The sequence below is a fragment of the Dunckerocampus dactyliophorus genome, chromosome 11 (genome assembly GCF_027744805.1).
Source record: "Dunckerocampus dactyliophorus isolate RoL2022-P2 chromosome 11, RoL_Ddac_1.1, whole genome shotgun sequence".
In the NCBI taxonomy this organism is placed as follows: domain Eukaryota; kingdom Metazoa; phylum Chordata; class Actinopteri; order Syngnathiformes; family Syngnathidae; genus Dunckerocampus; species Dunckerocampus dactyliophorus.
Genome location: NC_072829.1, coordinates 9,063,113 through 9,079,652, shown reverse-complemented (window position 1 = coordinate 9,079,652; position 16,540 = coordinate 9,063,113). Strand labels below are relative to the sequence as shown.

At 41.7% G+C, this 16,540-nt stretch overlaps 1 protein-coding gene across 5 annotated transcripts in view; it reads right to left on the bottom strand.

Moving 5' to 3' along the window:
- The window catches only part of enox2 (ecto-NOX disulfide-thiol exchanger 2), a 246,205-nt gene that overhangs the window by 124,106 nt on the left and 105,559 nt on the right, over window positions 1-16,540 (bottom strand). For all 5 annotated transcript variants that reach the window (XM_054792439.1, XM_054792442.1, XM_054792440.1 and 2 more), the window contains one exon: window positions 3,776-3,922. In XM_054792439.1, the coding sequence (XP_054648414.1) occupies window positions 3,776-3,922 (147 nt within the window). The remainder of the gene's footprint in view (window positions 1-3,775; window positions 3,923-16,540) is intronic.

The window sequence follows — 16,540 nt, the reverse complement described above, 5'->3', positions numbered from 1 at the left end:
ATGGACAGGCCACCCCAGCCAGAGGACACACCCCGCATATCGGAGTACCAATAGACTAGGGCTGTGTTTCAATTTGCTCACTTGCATACTTACACTTAGCATTTTGAGTGCATAAGTGCATTCGCACTGCAGTGTACCCGGATGGAAACTTCCCACCCTCAATTACCACCATCTTCACTACACAGCAGAAGGGGAGGGTGGTTGCAATTCACAAAAGAAGAGAAGAAAAGGAAGCGGATAAATATTGCGAGTGTCATTTCCAGTAAGTGCACATTGATTTGGGACTGCACTAAATTGTCAAAATTCACACACTCAAAATATGCAGTGTACATACTGTAGTCTACATATTGAAGAGTACTGAAGAGGGGTGCCACAAGACACTCACTTCACGAGACGAGTAGATACATGAAATTGGGTCTACGAGAACGAGACGAGATTTTAACATTACTTTTGAGGAAAGTTCAACAAAAAAATATAACAACATATTGCAATCTACTAATATAATTTTTACTACGTTACACTCATCTGCATTCTGTGTGTGCTACTGGCCCCGCCTCCACCCACCAAGACAAAGTGACTGTATACTGACAAAAGGGCTAACTCCATTCCTGCCGTTGTTCTGTGGAACCAACACGCCAAGGTGCTAAAACCAATGCACAGAGTGAGTCCTCTTCCTGCCTGTTTGGAGGCAAGAAACAAGGAAAACAGACACACATGCACACGGCACTATATTAAGGCCGGCATAATTGTGAAGTTCATTTTCTTTTATTACGTGTTTAATTAATTTATCGTCCCAGGCCTAGTGCCCACGAGACATTTTTGTTTATTTTTTTTCTCAAAGAGAAATCTAGGCACACTTTAATCTCGCACGATCTTGTGACACCCCAGTACTGATGGAAGTATTCCATTTGAGATGCAGTCAGTGGGTGCTATGGTACACCATAATCACGATGTGGTACGTTCCTCAGCTTTAAGGTCATATTTTGGTTTGTTTTCGGTGCAGTGAGGAAATAAAATGTGCAACATAAAACTGCTTAAATTTTGCGTGAATGGCTTTAATGGTTTTTTATCGAAAAAAAATGCGAACGGCTATCTTAAAAATAGAATTTGCAAATGCAAAATTAGAAAATAATGTCAAATGATATTTAACACAGTCAAACATCTGTTTTCATATGCCCCAATTTTTGTATGATTCGTTTTTTTTGCACGTAACTAGTCAGTTTGCCCTTTACTGTATTGAGCCGCGAAAACGAGTAAGCATACGTGTGGCTGACTATTTATTTTTATTGATTGTGACTGCTAAATAAGCCGCCCTGGGGCCAAAAAAAAAAGCTGAAAGTGCCAGCAATTTGACAAAGAAGGTGAGAAACACTATTGATGGCTCCGACGGTGGGGGAGGAATAGCGGTCAGACCTCGGGGAACGTCTGGCAGAGTCCACTGTCAGAAGAAGTTTCAACTTCCACCTCCGGGAGAGCTTCGACCATGTTTTGAGGGAAGCGCCGGACATTGAGTCCGAGTGGGCCATGCTCTGTGCCTCCATTGTCGAGACGGCTGATCAGAACTGTGGCCATAAGGTGGTCAGTGCCTGTCGTGGCGGTAATCCCAGAACCTGTTGGTGGACACCAATGCCTTCAAGCTGAAGGAGGAGTCCTATCAGGCCTTTTTGGCTCATGGGACTCTGGAGGCAGCTGACAGGTACTGGCAGTCGTCGAGGCAAAAACCAGGATATGGGAGGAGCTTGGCGAAGCCATGGAGAACGACTTCTGGATGGCTTCGAAAAGACTTAAAGATTGGGGAGGGGGAAGCAGTGCACAATCAACACTACATATTGTGGGGATGGTGTGTTGCTGACCTTGACTTGAGATGTTGTGGACCGATGGAAGGAATACTTTAAAGACCTCAACCCCACCAACACAAGGGAGCAGTGCCTGGGGACTCCATGTGGGTTCTCCTATCTCTGGGTTGAGGTTGCCAAGGTGGTCAAAAAGTTCCTCGGTGGCAGGGCCCTGGGTGTGGATGAGATCCGCCCTGAGTTCCTTAAGGCCCTGAATTCAGGGGTGTGTCTTGGTTGACACCACTCTGCAGCATCGCGTGGACTTCGGGGGCGGTGGCTCTGGACTGGCAGACCGGGGTGGTGGTCCCCATTTTTAAGAAGGGGGACCGCAGGGTGTATTCCAACTATGGTGGGATCACACTTCTCAGCCTTCCTGGTAAGGTCTATTCGGGGGCTCTGGAGAGGAAGATCTGCCGGATTGTTGAATCTCAGATTCAGCAGGAGCAGTGTCGTTCTTGTCCTAATCGTGGAACTGTGGACCAACTCTACACTCTCAAAAGGGTCCTTGAATGGCATGGGAGTTTGCCTAACCGGTCTACATGTGTTTTGTGGACTTGGAGAAGGCATTTGACCGTGCTCCTCGAGGAATTATATGCAAAGTACTCTGAAAATATGGGGTGTAATTATTATATCTAATTCAGGCTGTTCGTTCCCATATGACTGGTGTCAGAGTTTGGTTCGCATTGCCGGCAATAAGTCGAACCAGTTTCCAGTGAGAGTTGGACCTTTGTCACCAATTATGTTACTTACTACTTATTACTTTTATGGATTCTGTTCATTACTTTCATTACTGTTCATTACTTTTATGGACAGAATTTCTAGCCGTTGAGGGGATCCGGTTTGATGGCTGCAGGACTGGGTCTCTGCTTTTTGCGGATGATGTGGTCCTGCTGGCTTCATCAAGCCGCCATTCAACTCTCACTGGATTGGTTTGCAGCCAAGTGTGAAGCAGCTGGGATGAGAATCAGCACCTCCAATTGGCGCGGATTGGCGCAGCATCTGCAGTGATGTATACCGAGCACTGGTCTGTTTTGGTGACGAGGGAGCTGAGCCGAAAGGCAAAGCTCTCAATTTATCGGTCGATCTATGTTCCTATCTATGTCCGGTCATACTGGAGTATGACAGTGCTTCTCACCCTATCTCTAAGGGAGAGCCCAGCCACCCTGTGGTAAAACTCATTTCGGCCACTTATACCCGCGATCTTGTCCTTTCGGTCACTACCCAAAGCTCATGCATGACCATAGGTGAGGGTAGGAAACTCTGAGTAGAGCAGCTGCTCCTCCGCATTGAGAGGAGCCAGATGACATGGCTCAGGCATCTGGTCAGGATGTCCCCTGGACGCCTCCCTGCGGAGGCGTTCAGAGCACGTCCAACCGGTAGGAGGCCTCGGGGAAGACCCAGGACACGTTGGAGGCTATGTCTATCAAGTGGCCTGGGAAACCCCCTTGGGATACGCTGGACGATAAGAGCTGGACGAAGTAGCCAGGGAGAGGGAAGTCTGAGCTTTCCTGCTTAGGCTGCTGCTTCCATGACCCTACCTCGGATAAGCTGAAGAAGATGGATAGATGGATGGCTTCTCCTTGGCACTATATTCGCACTCTATTTGTTTAGACGTGTGACTCAGTTGCACTTGCTGTCCATCACTCAATATGTACCATGTCGGAATTCTGTATGCCTCTGTACAGTACGGAAAAATCAGATTGCAAATACATGGAGCGTTACACCCTTCAAATATCAAACAAAGATGCTCTTTTCCCTACCAAATAATAGGATTATGCAACAATTCCAATCCCTGTGATGTGATGTTGCCGGAAAAAAAACATGGTCTAGAAAAAAAAGAATCTGTGCCTGCATCACATTTAGAATTCAACATAATACACAAGAGTGCAAAGATTTGACATCGCTGCATAATCCTGCCATGATTTAGTTGTCGTCAGTACCTGGAGGCAGGCTGGCTCGCTTCCTTTTCTTGCTATTTTCAGGCGAGTTTTCTAATGGAGGACACTCCGTCACCAGCGACCCGCTGGTGTTGTTGAAGTGGAGGGGGTCGTTGTTGGTGGACGGATCAAAGGGCAGAGCATTGAGTCCTGAGAGACAAAAGACACAAAAGGCACCCAAATTAAATAAATTTGATCCAACCTAGAAAAATGTCACAGCAAGACGACCACATTCAGGCATAAACAGACTGCTCAAACATTGATATTCATAAGCACACGTACAACAAATGAGCAATGGCATGATTTGTTTTGCTAATTCAGTCATCCATTCATCTTCTAGACAGGTAAGCTGGGGTCTATCCCAGATGCCTTTTTGGGGTAAGAGGCAGAGGAGAACACCCTGGACTGGACACCAGTCAGTCACAGGAAACATACAGTGGTGTGAAAAACCAACGCCTACACGTAGCATTAACTTTCCCAAACTCCAAAATAAAAACAAAGGAGCAGTAGCAGCAGCTCAAATATGTAGCGTTGCCGTTTGGTAGTGGCCTGAGGCACTGCGAGCGTGGGCTGACGTGCTGCGGGTGAGCGTGTGGTGAAGCTAGTCGCTAGTTGGCTAGTAGCTAGCCGGTGTGGGGTGGCAAGGTGTCAATACGCCAGTGATGTAGTTCGATTGATGTAACAATGTTAATAATAATAACAACAATGTGACTGTAGCTTGGTTAATATGCATCCACATTATATGTAAAATGGAGCGTTGTTGGTGCTTTTTGGAGTTTTTTCCGAAGGCTTTATAGGCAGAGTAAGTGTTTCCCTTTGTGTGCATGTTTTTATATCTTTAGAACGCACAGAAAAGTGGAAGACATATGTCTTCATGTCTCACATAAGGATTGTGGCTGATGGGCAAAAGAAAAAATACAAAAAATACAATTTTCCTTTAAGGGGTACTGTATTATAAACGGAGACATTGCCTGTGTGTAAGTGTATTCTGCAATTAATTCTCACTTACAATATAATACATTGCATTATTATGAATGTGTTGAGACAAAAAAGTTAAAAAAAAAACTGGGAACTCTACCTCAGACATTATATAATGCATTTAATTTATCAGGAGAGATTGTCCTTAGGCGTTACATTTTTCACACAAAATCTTTCGTTCACTAACAAAAACCCATAATAAATGAAAAAAAAAACTGCAAAAGTAATAGAATTCACATGCAATCCTATTTGACTTGTTTTTTTGGGGAGGCGTAATCTATCAGTGTGCTATGTTGTAGGCATTCATAATTCACAGCAAAGTCCAGAGACTTTTTTTTTTTGGCTTGCAAGGCCATAAAAAAATTCACCATTTGTTCTTCTGTGGCCTCACATATACAAGAAGGTCCACAGAGCCACTATCAGTTACTAGCTCAACAGACAGCAGCAAAAATGGCTTTCTGCTTTTTGTGAGTTTGGGGTCCAAACTGTGATCCTGTTTAAGTCAACACAGAATTAAACAGCACAAATCAACAGCATGAAAAATAGACTGATGCTTCAAGTATGAATGCGATCCTCTGAACCCTGGTGTGCACCAAACAAGCGGCCCCAATACACTTGCAAGTGAACTCTGGTGCAGATTGGTTCCTCTGTGTTAAAATCACAGCAAAAAGAAAATGTGTTGGAAGTGTTGTCTCTCTGCTCTGCTCACTCGCTCTGTGTGACAACAATGCTCTTTAAAATTATATTTTATAAGCATTTTGTGAATTTTAAGCTGGTAAAAATAGCAGAATATTAAAAAAAACCTTACATATTCACTGCAACAGACACATTTGGTTTGAAATATATATTTTTTTTAATTAACAGGTTCAAGACCTGGTGGTGCCATCACCAGGGATGTAGGAAGAAAGATGACACTGGGTGTTGGACTTGGGAATATTGACTACGTAGGGGTGACTACTCTACTGAGTTATGCGTGCATTTGTTGTTTTATCAAGCAGGATTCAAGCTATTTCAATGGATGTCTGTAAAAGTGCCACTTTCCTCCTATGTTCAAGTGTAAGAATTCCTGCTGTGAGTAGTTCCTCGATTTTTAGTAGTCGGAGGGCTTTCCTCCGCAGCCTAATAGTTTAAGTGCTGTGGTTCCTGCTCCACTCCAAATAGGAGAAGCATACTCCATAAGTAGTCGTATGTATGCCTAACAGATGGTTCGTGCTCGGAGAGGGAGGAGGTTGTTCGTATGTATAATCTCCTAGCAGTTTTCATAACAAGTCCTTTGATACAAGGAGTCCATGTTAAGGTGTTGGTAATGATGACCCAAGGAGAGTAATGCTTTTTGTTGGTATCAGCTTCATTTTCATGAAGTGGAGAGGAGGGTGATTCCGCTCTCATTTCCTGCTGATGATCATCTCCTCAGTTTTGCTGGCATTGAACGTGATGCACCAGTCAGAAGCCCATTTTTCCACTGGCATCCAAGTCTCTCTGCAGGCTTTCTGCAGATACAGTATGTCTCTGAACTCTGGGATTTTAATGGTAGCAGGAAGAGTTGAATCGCCCGCAAACAGGTGGAGGTCGTTCTCTAAGTGTGAAGCTTGGTCATCAATATACATCAGGAAGAGTAACAGACCAAGTACACTCCCTTGGGACACGCCAGCAGATAGAGGTGATGCTGAAGAAGTAAAACCATCTCAAACAACACGCTGTTGTCTATCAGCTAAGAAAGATGAAATCCAGCCATGTAGGTCTCCCTGAATGCCAAATGACATCAGTTTTGACAGAAGGCCACGGTGTCACACACGATCCAAAGCTTTCCTTATATCTAATGCGAGAACTCGCTAGATCACGTAATAGGTCATGAAAGCTGCCCAATCAAGTCCTTGGTTTTTGCAGATGTTCTTTAATGTGCAGCCTTTGGAGGGTTTTCCCACTAGAGAAAATGTTGCAGAGGCAAAGGGTCATGTTCCGATCCAGACGGCACACTGTGACAAATAGGGCCTATAAACACATTCAACAAGGGTGTAGGGGGTTTGTTAGGTTAAGAAAGTCAAGTTTGTTTTGTGTCAAGTCCGCCTGGTTCTCATCAAGAACAGGGAGGGAAGACGCCATCTGTCTCCAAAAACAAGGTCCACTACAAGTTGGTCAACCTGATGCACTATAGTGGGTAAATAGTTCAATATTAACCACCACTGATTAACCAAGCGATGGTTTCAATTTCAGTCTGTATGTCAATAGAGGTTGAAGCTAAGGACAAATGATCAATATTGGGATTCTCTGTCATCAGCATAATCTGACACTCCATCAAGTGTGACTGTCCAATAAAAACAGACAGTTTTAATCCAGTGAGGGTCATTTGGTCTATCATAATTCCATGCTAAAGAGTTGTTTCTTCTCAGACCAGTGTTAGCTAGTTTTTCATACCTGACAAGTTTCGACTGATCACTTGCAGTCTTCTTCAGTGTGGTCATGTGATGTTTCTGTGATGTGTCGCTGATTTACGTGATTAGATGAATGGCGCTGTCTTTCTGCCAGTGAAGGCATGACACCAGCGCCATCTGCTGTCTGACGTCTTCTTTAGGACCACATCCCAGGTGTGTGAGAGTAAAAAGGGGCCCTCGTCCCGGTTTATGGTCCTGTGGGTACGTTTCCGTATTTCAATTGCCTCGTTGATCCGGTGGTGTTTGTCGTCCTCTGTCCCAATGATGTTTGCTCTATTCCAATCCATAATGTGATTCTCTTTTGCAACGGTCAGAAATGGAGGATTTGAGCTGTTCCTCCTCTGCTTTGTGTTTGGTTGCTCATGTGCATGCCCTCGCTGTTTCCTTCTCACATTCTTTCCGATGTACTTTTTTCCTCATATTGAATTCCCTCCCTGTTTCCTCAATACAGTATATGTTTTACTGCAAGACATGAAGGGTACTTTGTATATGACGTTGCATTTTTGTTCCGGCTCCATTTTATTTTTTGATTGTATGAATTTGTGATATGGTTTTATTGGTGTGTTTATACTGTGTTTTCTCACTGCTGCCTGCACTTTTACAGTGATGCCCCTAATATATGGCAATGCATTAGGGGCATGACTGTTTTCTTTTTATCCGTTTTGTTTGGCTTGTTTTGTTTTTCTTTCTCTGTGACTTGTTTTTTCCTTTTTGTATTGCCCATTTTGGGTATTCGACACCGTTTTAGTGTTTGGTAAATGTGTTGGTTCTGTCAAAAAGAGTTCTTACTACGAAAAGTTTGTGGGCTATGGAATGTTCTGATGTCCATAGGAGATAGTGGTCAGTGTGTGTTGGTGTCCTATGTATTTTTATTTTAAGGCTGCCATCATCCTTGTGTGTTACGTGACCACTCTGAAGAAGACTGCAAGTGAGCAGTGGAAACAGGTATGAAAAACTAGCTAACACTGGTCTGGAAAACAAAATGTTTACAACTGACTTTGTTTTAATAAACCAAACAATATACCCTTGAAAAAACTATGTTTGCAGCTAGTGCCAATAAAAGCTTGTTTATCATCTAAGAGGCTTTATTGTTCAGGGATTTTAGCAAAACAGTTTTTAACAAACAGTTGTTTGTAAAAAAAAAAAAAAAAAAAAAAAGGACCATTCAAAATGACCAAAAACAACAGCCCTCCCACTACTCTAAAGGTATTAATTGGACTGTCGGAATATGAATGAAAAATACGGTCAGAAAGTAAAACAAAATTCCTGAAGTCATGATTGGATAAGATAGCTGACATCTTCAATGTTTGCTGAAACATTACTTGTGTATTAACACATGCGGCACACCCTATGGGTTGTATTCATAATGCTTTGGAGGACATGTTAGCATACATGTAATACAGATATACTCCAAGTTTTATAATCATTCGACAAATGCTCAATGACTTATGGATGATTAGAGAAGTCCCACCTGTGCCCCTGCAAAGATGTTTACTCGGTGGCCATGTTTTTCAAACAATCTTGCTGAAATTTTACACACATGTGCTTGTCAGTCCCATGAAGTTGTGTACCAGATTTCATGGTAATTCAGCAAAACAATCTAAAGTTACAGTGGGTGGTTTGTAGAGCTTTTCTACAATACATTGTGGTGTATGCGTCAGTAGTTGGCTTTTACTGATACCTGCCATTTATTTTTGTTGAGACACTCTGGGCTATAGTATTATCTCACATTGTAATGATTCATATATCTCTATTCGATCAGTAATCTTTCATGTGACTGAGCTAATTTTAGATGTGGCAGCTGCCATCCAGCATAGCCTGTCACTGTACTGTGATCCATGGCAGCCTGCCTTGTTATCAGCGGAAGGCTTGTGACCGGCATTACTAATGTATTCCAAATGCTTTGGCTTTAAATATGCTATCACAGGACTCCAATGCCCTCATGTAATAGATTCCTGGCGACTACCTGGATTGACAGTGAATCCCAGTATCCACTGTGGTAGGTTATGGCTCAGTGTGTTGACATATCGCAATCAGATAACTAGCTAGAGGAGCAAATGCACTTCCGATATTTTAATGATCTCTGCCTTCGTTTGGACCTCGTTCAAACAAATGACCTTGCATTGTTAGTGATGGCTTCTCACTTAAGACCATCTCTCCCGCTGAAGCACTTACCATCCTCCTTACGCGCTGCATTATTCATACTGTACAACTGACTTTATAGGCACTTAAGACTCAAGATTAAAGCCTGCAAGTGAACGTGTTGCTAAAGAATCATCGTAGCAGAACGCAGAGCACTAAGTAAAGCTCAAGCTCCAAGTTTCATCTACACCACGGCCAGTGTAGCGTGAAGTCATTACTAATAAAGTAGAAGTTCACCCGCAGGTTGGAGCACTGCACCACTTTGCAAAAAGGCTGCCAAGGAGGAAGGGAGGATGCATGGACTGGTAAGAGTGGTGGTCCTTAACCACTGCCAGAAACAACTGGAAAAAACACTCAGTGTCCTTAGGCACCTAAGACTGTTTTACTCATACATCATTGTTGAAAGAGTTTATAGTTTTCCAGCATTGCACACTTCCTAATAGCTTACCCCAAGACAGACTAGTGTTTTTCAAAGTGTTGTCTGCAGACTAATGTTGGTTCCCAAGAGACCGCAGGTGGTTCTTAAGTAAGTTACAGGATGAACTTTATAGTCGTGAAGTAATACACAACAATGTACAATTTCTCACACAGCTCTACAAAACACTCTGATTTTAGGGCAGTGCTTCACAAATACTTTGTGTGTGTGTGTGTGTGTGTGTGTGTTAAGTTCTCGTTACCTTGTCGTTCACATAACTTCGGAGTGGCATACAAATAACCTAACCTCGTGCTATGGCACGTCCACATTATGTAGAACAAGAGTATATAAGTAACAATACATAAGTGATAGCTAGATAGATACTTTATTAATCTCCAAAATAAATTCACGTGAGTGTGAAAAGTTGGGAACGTAGTGAGGGGCCCCTTTAATGAGGAATATTATTATGATTGGATTAGATTTTAAGCAAAGTAGCCTGCCTTACGATCTGGCAATCTGCAGCATTTTAAAAGCAAATGTCTGCAATGGCTGACAATTTTAATTGCAGGCTAAGTATGTCAAAATAATTTTCACTCTTACCATTTGGCAAAGGTTAATCTTATTCCCTATTGTGATGACATTTGGGAAAATGATTATCCCCATTAGAATTTTGTATTTACAAATGTCTCCCCTGCTCTGCACACCAACCATACCCTATATGTCGGTATAAGCAGCCACAAAACCCTGAGACAAAGGTCAAAACACTTAAGAAAACAAAAAACTTGCCTTTAATTTGCATATTACCACTTGTTTACTTGTTTGTAACAGTAGTAGTCATGACTTCTAAAGGGGTTTCTCGTCATTACCTCGGGGAATGCACTGAAGGTTAATTCATTTAAATCTCATCTCCAATGATCTTTATTTCTACAAACTCACTGAAAATCTCATGGTCTGCACTCTAATCCGCTTTCACATGCCACAGGCCTATGCTATGCCCTTTCTGCAATGTGCCCAGTGAATGTAAGTGTTAATGAGATGGTTGATAAGGTCATGTCATCTTACATCGTTTAGTTCAGTGTTTGTCATAGTGCAGTGTATAACTTCTTCTCTGTGAAATAAAAAAAAAGTAGGCTGTTTCTTTCCAACGTCTTTAAGGCAAAGCTTGTCTAGGCCCTCACCATCTGTCCTCTTCTTCTAAAGATGTCTTTGAAAGATACTTTCAAAGGTGTATTATATATAGTCCAAAAAACAATTGGGATGGAGTAAAAGGATTACCTTGGATGTGCCTTCACATAGTTGTCAGAGCTTTCTGTCGATTAGAAAAACTATACAGCCTGTTAATTAGCGGTGTAACAGTACATGTATTCCTAATTTGAATCTTCAATACAATACAGAGGTGTACAGAGTTCCCACGCGGTCCTGAATCGCCATTTCGGGGCGTTGTCAGTTCAAAACGCCAAAAGCATTTGATCGTTTCAGCCTTTCATCCACATGCAAACGACGTTCTGGGTGCCTTGAAACTGTATTTTTTGAAAAGGACTTCCAGAGTGGGAAAATCTGAAAACGCCGGCCTTTTGTTTCCGTGTAGACAAGCGCTGCGTTATGAAAACGATGACGTCACCAACCTGTTGCCGTCACGTGACCAGAAGTGAGATTTATATCTGAATATTTTGACTGGCATGCCTCACCCCATTCCTCTGATATACTGTTGTATTATGAATCCAGAATGACTCACAAAAGTAATTCCACTTCTTTGTAAGTCTAGACAAGCCTCGGAAAGCGGAAGGCGACGGACTCGTGCGCATGTGTTTTCTTCTTCTATAGTTTGGCGTCTCACGTGGTTCTGTCTGTGTGTCTGTATATAGCGCCACACGTAGGTGTACCTTGTGTATTACATGGTTATCACCCAGTGATCCATTCCCATCTGGATGCAACAATTTACAAATCCGACACAGTGTGGATGTGAAAATCCCAGGAACGTATCCGTGTGGGTACAGGGCCATAGTCGCTGCTCATCTTTTGGCTGCAGGAGTCATAGCTAGATCGCTTTAAAATGCTGTTGCTATGGTGTGACTCGTGTGTTACACTTGCCATGTTGTTTACAATTAACATCAGTGGTATTAAACCTGGCTGATAAGTTTACTTTTTATCGCGATTCCTACTCTTTCCCTGAAATTATTTTCCAGGACATTTTCAGCCACAAGAGAAATATATATAATGTCATACGGATACAAGCACTTTTTTAGTTTTGTCTCTAGGCAAACAGGGTCTGAAAAGTTGCAAAAAGTTAGCAACAAAATCAATTGGAAGCACTGGGTTGCACAACTGCTCTAAGCGGAAATGCAAATTTGGTTGGCTGGTAGCATCACGTGGGGCGCTGTGCCAGCTAGAAGGAGAGAAACGCTGTGCCTTAATGTTGCCCAGAAGATAACGTGACAACAGACATGAATGCGCTTAACTTTGAACCCCTTTGCCTTCACAAGGCAATCATTGTCTTGGTTTATATTTATGGTATCAGTGAAACGGACTGTTGTATCCCCGTGTATGTTTGGCCTTGTTGAGGGATTTCCCTCCACTGAGAATTACTAAAACAATAAATATTCTTGCCATATTTGGCCTTTAAAGTGAAAAAAAGCTGCCTAAAAGTTAAGCTACCTTTATTTGATTGATCTTGTCCTTTTTACTGACCTGTTTAAAGGCTAGTTGCATGATCCTTCTCCATAACCATCTTCTCAACAGAAACAATCCAAATCTATTCAATGATCCATAAATAGAATATTATAGGAAGGTGGAAGGTTTTAGCTATAAATTGAACTGAATTTGTCTTTTTCCGTGAGCAATGATTATAAAGCTTTAGTCAGCGTTTGAAAAGCGAGCCCACACCTTTACCACGGCAAAGTTTCAACGAGAGTAGATAAGAGGCCTTATTCCCTTGTGTGTCAATTAATGCTCCTTAGCTGTCTGGATTGTTTGCTGCACGCTCGCAGGCCTCCTCGCTCTGTTCCCCACCTTGAAATGGGAATTAAGACAGACTGAATCTTTTTCCAAATGTACCAGACCTCCCCTTCCCCGAGTGACACTACACGCGAGATCCCAGCGCTTCCGACGAAAACGGCCCACTTTCAAACGCCAGCTCTTCCCCCATTTGATGCTATTTGTGGGAATGGGTTTGCCGTATAGGGAAAATAATTAACAGATGGCTATTTGTCATTCAGTACCACGCCGAGGTCTGAAGCCCACACTTTGAAGTGTGATGACGGTCACGATCGACGCACGCCGTCTTGATATATCTCAGGATGAGCGCACAAGCTACTGTGTTTTATCGGTCATTATTTAAAAACGGACACAAGTAAAATGGATCAACGACAAGTCTTCCTGGCTGATATTTGTGTGGTTTTTGACACACTATCATCACCTCCCAAGCATTACATTACAGTTTAATTTCAAGATTCAAGTAAAAACACCTGCTCGGCATTCACGCTAAGCTTTGTTTTCCTTTCCACTAAGTCCCTGGCTCGTCGGCAGTTTAATACTCTGTTATAGCTGCCAGTTAGCATGAAAATGTGTCACTCAGCTGTTTGCTGACCAGGTAACATTAAGTGAAAAGTGAGATTTTCTTGGAAACGCCAGGCAGAGAGGAGTGAAAGCCATCAGCTGTGAGCTGCCAGCAGTCTGTAAACACCAGACAATGAGAGAAAATGCTACACACTGCTAAGGAATTAGTCAATCGTTTTCTGAGGGTCGGTCAATCAAAATGAAGCCACTGCATGCATGAATGAGAAGCATAAAGATCCACGTTAAAGACTTCTCTTTGCACTTGTAAGTCTATTCATAATGTTGACATGTTTCTTAAAACATTGCCTGTTCAGCTAGCCAAGGGTTTATGCAACAGTTTAGGCCTCAAACAAATTTGCAGCACGAAATGCATTTAACCTTAAAAAGGTGTTTAGTAATTTCCCATGTTATCAACGGCTGTGGACAAAAAATGAATAGAAGCAAATATGAACTTTCAACATTCATCCAGTTCGTAAATCTTTGAAAATAAAATAAAAAACTTTGAAATATACTCAAGCTACTTCTCTGACGTAATACATGCTTGCTAATTACATATAAATATTTTCAACTTGTAATTTCAACTTTTTATGTCCATCCAGTTTAAATTTTGAAAGACTCCTCCAACGAAATGAAACAAAAATCTTTGTTATGCATAGCTTATTTTTAAGTGTCACAAAATAATAATTCTGCCTATTCTTCTTGTTGGCTAAACTGACATGCTAGATTGAATATTTTCTCAAGGTGGGCAGGTGTGCAATTAAACTGAACTTGTACTATGAACTTTGTGCTTTATCCCTAAACTTTGTGCAATCTGGAGCTACAACTATGACGAAGCAGCCAGTAAGGAACTGAAATCCTCTTTAAAAAATACTCTTTATTACTGCTGTGGTTTGATGCGCCTGTGCTGAGCACGGCTTGACTTTTCTTTGATTAGACGGCCGCCGATAACATGTGCCTCATTATTTGTGTTTTGGAATGTGAATTAATTGAAAGAGTGAGCTCGCTCTAATTGTTTGCTTAGATTGTGAAATTAAGAATGCCGCCGATCGTTTATGGCATATATAGGCACGCAGCACGCACACACATTGGGGTCCTTGTTTGTTTGGTTTATTGATTCATTGGTTCTGATTGGAGTTCTTCCTGGGCACGAGCAGCGTGTTTATGGCATTAAAACAAATACAAATGAATTATGTGGATTTCTTTTGCACATTTAATGTGCTTGTTTAAATTCAAAATGTTTGTTAAAATCATGGTATTTATTTGATAGAATGGACACAATTCGATAAAACAAGCATGATGTAAAGCTGAACACACTAAGTTACATTACAAGTGTTAAAAAATTCAAAAGTAGGTGAATAAATAGAAGTATAATTTAATTTAGATTTAAATTGTTACTAAAAATAATACAAGTTTAAAAGTGAAAAAACTTCGATGTGCTATGCAAAAACAACTCCTGACTTGAACCACGTTAAATAAAGTGAAGGAAAGCAAAGCATCGAGTGGATCCAGTTTCTTCAGTGTAGCAGCTCAGACCCTTTTTCAAGTTCGAGGGATGCATGAAGTTGAGAAGAACTTGACAGATATGGCAGCTTGCTAAGTATATAACGTTGTGGTAACGTTACATGTTTTTCCACGGTTAGCATTTGCGAATTTCAGAAAAATCATCTGAATGAAACAAAACCTTCGAAAAGCAGCATACTCCCAAATCGATTCGTGTTAATGAGTAATGCAGTCCATGCAACATCTAGGCTAAACAGATGCATTATCTTGCTACTTCTTAATGCTGTTCTAACCTGAAGTATTTCCCTGGGGTTGACAGGTGGGTCACTTAATTTAGTGCAATATGCTCAAATGAACTTTGCAGTATCATCAGAATGAAACAAACGAAACTAAAACAGCAACATTGAGTCGTCCCTCGTTACGTCGCGGTTCGGATATCGCTCCCTGACTACATCGCGTTTTTTCAAAAAGTAATTAATAAATGATCGCTGTTTCGTGGTTGACTGTGGCCTATTACAAGTAAAAAAAAAATTTTAAAAATACTTTTCGGAAATTCACTTATCACGGCCGGGTCTGGAACCAATTAACTGCGATAAACAAGGGATTACTGTCTTATCAACCGATGTCTGAATAAAAATGAGAATCTGATTATTTTGTATCGGTATTTCAGTGTATTCACAAATAATGACTTCTAAGGACTAAATAGATGTGTTAGCTTTTTAATTACATATTGTTTTTTTTTTTTTTCCATACAGAAGAGATTCAAAACTAAGAACATTTACCTGCTTAAAAAAAACGTACCTTACTTAAAAGCAACATATTCTTGTATACTGTAAGTGTCAAAGAAATATAGTTAATTCCCGTAGTTGGCTAAACAGAGGTGTTTTTCACCCAACATAACCAGTCCAGAGGGTACCCCGCTTCTCGCCCGAAGTCAGCTGGGATAGGCTCCAGCATGCCCCCGTGACCCTAATGAGGAGAAGCGGCATAGAAAATGGATGGATGGATGGATAACGTAATTATGCAACTCTAACATTTAATATGTTCCCAAGTTTGGCAAATGAATTAAAACCAACTCGTAATTTGTGACCATGCATTCCGTTAACTTTGGACAAGGTTTTGAAAGAACTCCTCCTGATGATAAATGTAAAACAGCACCAAATAAGGATTTACGTCTCAAGAGAATAAGAAAGATGCCCACTCTCCATAAAAACTTAAGCATTCCGTGTCCCATTTCCACTTGCTAACATTTGGAGCTGTGGCTGCAAAAGACAATATTTAGTCATCCATGACTGAGCTAATGAACCCTAAGGCGCAAAATGTCAGCTCTCATTGTTTGATGCCGCTTGTTGTTTTGTCGCAGCAAAATGAAGCGAAGGTGTTTGTGGTAAAGAGGCTTTTTTTGGTGTGCCAGAAGGCCTTATTCAGTGAAGCAAAAGACGGCACGACAAGGAGGGTGGGGTGTGGGGTTGTGGGGTGGGGGTTGAGTTGGGAATCTATTCCTTGAGCTGCCACAATGAAATGTAAAGCATAAATAAAGCCACATCTCTACTGGGGCATCACAGTGCAAAACAACATATCTGTCTGACTTCGGGGAGGATGGAGGAATTGGAGGCCGGGGCCGCTTGGGGTCACAATAGGTTATGCTCAGTCAAGTAAATACCCACTTAGGGACAAAATTATTTCTGTGATTTATTCAGGAACAAGCCTTGTGTGTGTTTGTCCTCACTGTTGCATGCAAAAGCG